This window comes from Elephantulus edwardii, unplaced genomic scaffold, assembly GCF_000299155.1.
Source record: "Elephantulus edwardii isolate Elephantulus edwardi_28Jun2011 unplaced genomic scaffold, EleEdw1.0 scaffold00296, whole genome shotgun sequence".
NCBI classification, from domain to species: Eukaryota; Metazoa; Chordata; class Mammalia; order Macroscelidea; family Macroscelididae; genus Elephantulus; species Elephantulus edwardii.
This window is the reverse complement of record NW_006400046.1, coordinates 169,632-172,194: the sequence shown is the minus strand read 5'-3', so window position 1 is coordinate 172,194 and position 2,563 is coordinate 169,632. Positions and strand designations below refer to the sequence as shown.

The following is a 2,563-nucleotide window of genomic DNA, read 5'->3' as shown; positions in this document are numbered from 1 at the left end:
TATTGTGAACAAAGCCACAATGAACATGGGTGTGCATATATCTGCTTGGGTAACAGTTATAGTCTCTCTGGGGTATATTTCCAGTAGTGGAATTGCTGGGTCAAATGGTATCTCTATTTGCAACTTTTTGAGAAAGCAGCATACCGCCGTCCACAGTGGTTGCACCATTTTACACACCTACCAAGAGTGAATAAAGGGTTCCAGCTTCTCCACAACCTCACCAACATTTGTTGCTTGCTGTTCTGTTAAATTTTGCTATTTTTACTGGAGCGAGATGATATCTCATAGTTGTTTTGATAGGGGCAACCTTTGTATTTAGACTGACTGAACCATCACTGTTCATGTCTGTACCATGTGGAGCAGCGGTTCTCAACTAGGGGAAGTGCTGCTCACTGTACAGTCCCCCCTCCAATGCTTCCGAGGAGCAGAGACATTCTGGTCACTGCATGTAGAAGGGGTGTTACTGGCATCTAGTGACTGGAGGTCGAAGATGTTGCTCAACCTCTTACAACACACAAGATAGTCACCCAGTGCAAGGAACAATCTGACCACGACTTCAATAACGCTGCTTTGGAGAAACTCCGATACTGAGGAGGTAGAAAGTGTAAGCTCTGTACACTTGGCTGGAAATGAAGACTGAAATGGTGAAGGAGACAGGAAATTGGAAGCCTTTGGCTTTTTAGCTGAGCATTTCTAGGAATAATAATAATGGGAACAGAGGGATCAGTGTTCAGCTACCAGCTGTTAGTGAAGACCTTAGCGTCATTTCCTGTCCTTTGTGGGGACGACCCCTTCTATATTTGGCAGATGAAGGAAGGTTGGCAATTATTTACATATTTACCACCAGACTGAGGTTAAGTCTACAGCAACTCTACATTGTGGTTTTCTGTTGAGGCTGCTAAAAAAAAGGGCGAAAAGCAATATTGAAGGCTTTGTCTTAAGAATTCAAGAACTCTGACTTAGAACCTTGAGTCTAGAAAATGCTTGTTATCTGACAGCTGCACTTGCCAAAAAAATTGTTTTAATGTAGGAAGATATATTTAACATTTGCCAATTCAATGTTCTTTTACAATACAATTCAACAGTGTTCTTCATTCATATTATGCAACTGTCTTCACTTTCCATTTTTATATCATTCCACCACCGCTAAGAGAAACCCAGTGCTTTCTAAACAAGACTCACTTTCCTCTGCCTTTTTCCTTTGTTTACCACCAACAGCCATTGGCTTGTATTCACTTGCCTAATTCGTTAACAATACGATCATGCTTTGTTTCCTTTCCTTGACTGATTTATTTCAATCAAGATGCTTTGAAATTTATTCACATAGTGGCTTACATCAGAGCTGTATTCCTCTTTATGACCGAGTAATATGCCACTTATATAAATATATATACTGCATTCTGTTTAGGAATACATTTTGCTTTGAATAAGGAAGACTGAAGAAGAACGAAAGCCTTTAATTTGTAGTGTAGCTGAAGAATGTTGATTATGCTATAAACTGCAAAAAAAGAACAAACGCATCTGTCTTGGGAGAAGTGCAGGCAGAGTGCTTCTCAGAGGTGAGGATGATGGGCCTGTTTCTCATTTACTTTGGACATGTTATTAGGAGAGCCTAGTCCCTGGAGAAGGACATCACGTTAGTAATTCAGGTTATCAGGAAAAAAGAGGAGGCTCTTCAACAAACTGGCTGTCACAACGTGTTCAAGCACTGCAACATTTATGTGTGTGGTGCAGGACCTGGAAGTGGTTCGTTTTATTGTACTTAAGGTCAGAACTACCGCCAATCCTGATGCCGTATTCCTCCTGATAAAGCCCTGCTTCCTGAAGGATCTGTTCTGCATACAGATTGAAAAGGTATGGAGGCAGGATGCATCCCTGATGCACTCCTTTACTGATTTTGAACCATGCAGTGTTTCCCTGCTTTGTTCCGAGGACTGCTTCCTGGTCCAAGTATAGGTTTCGCAAAAGCTCAATCAAGTGTTCTGGGATTCCCGTTTTCCTCAAGGTTAGCCACAATTTCTTGTGATCCACAGTCAAATGCCTTTGCATAGTCAATGAAACAGAGACATTCATCTGGTACTCTGCTCTCTGCCAAGATCTATCTGACATTGGCAAAACTGTCTCTAATGCCACAACCTCTTCTAAACCCAGCTTGTATTTCTGGTAGTTCTGTCAATGTACTGTTTCAGTTGTTTCTGGATAATCTCCAGCAGGATTTTGTTAGTGTCTGATATTAGTGATATTGTTCGATAAACTCCACACTGTTGGGTTACCTCTTTTGGAATGGGAACAAATATGGATCTCTTCCAGTCAATTGGCCAAGTAGATGTCCTCCAGATTTCTTGGCACACGGTGAGCACATTCAGGGCAGCCTCTGTTTGTTAAAAGACATCGATTGGTTTTCCATCAATTCCTGGGGCTTTATTTTTTTGCTAAGTTCTTCAGAGTAGCCTGAACTTCCTCCGTCATCACCATTGCCTCTTGATCGTATGTTGTTTCTTGAAATTCTTCTGTGTCAGCCACTTTCTCTGTATGTTGTTGCTGTTGTTATGTGCCGTCGAGT

General features: G+C 41.5%; 1 protein-coding gene across 1 annotated transcript in view; it reads right to left on the bottom strand.

Annotated features, from left to right (window-relative positions):
- The window catches only part of EMR3 (egf-like module containing, mucin-like, hormone receptor-like 3), a 160,609-nt gene that overhangs the window by 94,034 nt on the left and 64,012 nt on the right, over positions 1-2,563 (bottom strand). The window contains exon 5 of the mRNA XM_006900808.1: positions 1,893-1,917. Within this exon, the coding sequence (XP_006900870.1) occupies positions 1,893-1,917 (25 nt within the window). The remainder of the gene's footprint in view (positions 1-1,892; positions 1,918-2,563) is intronic.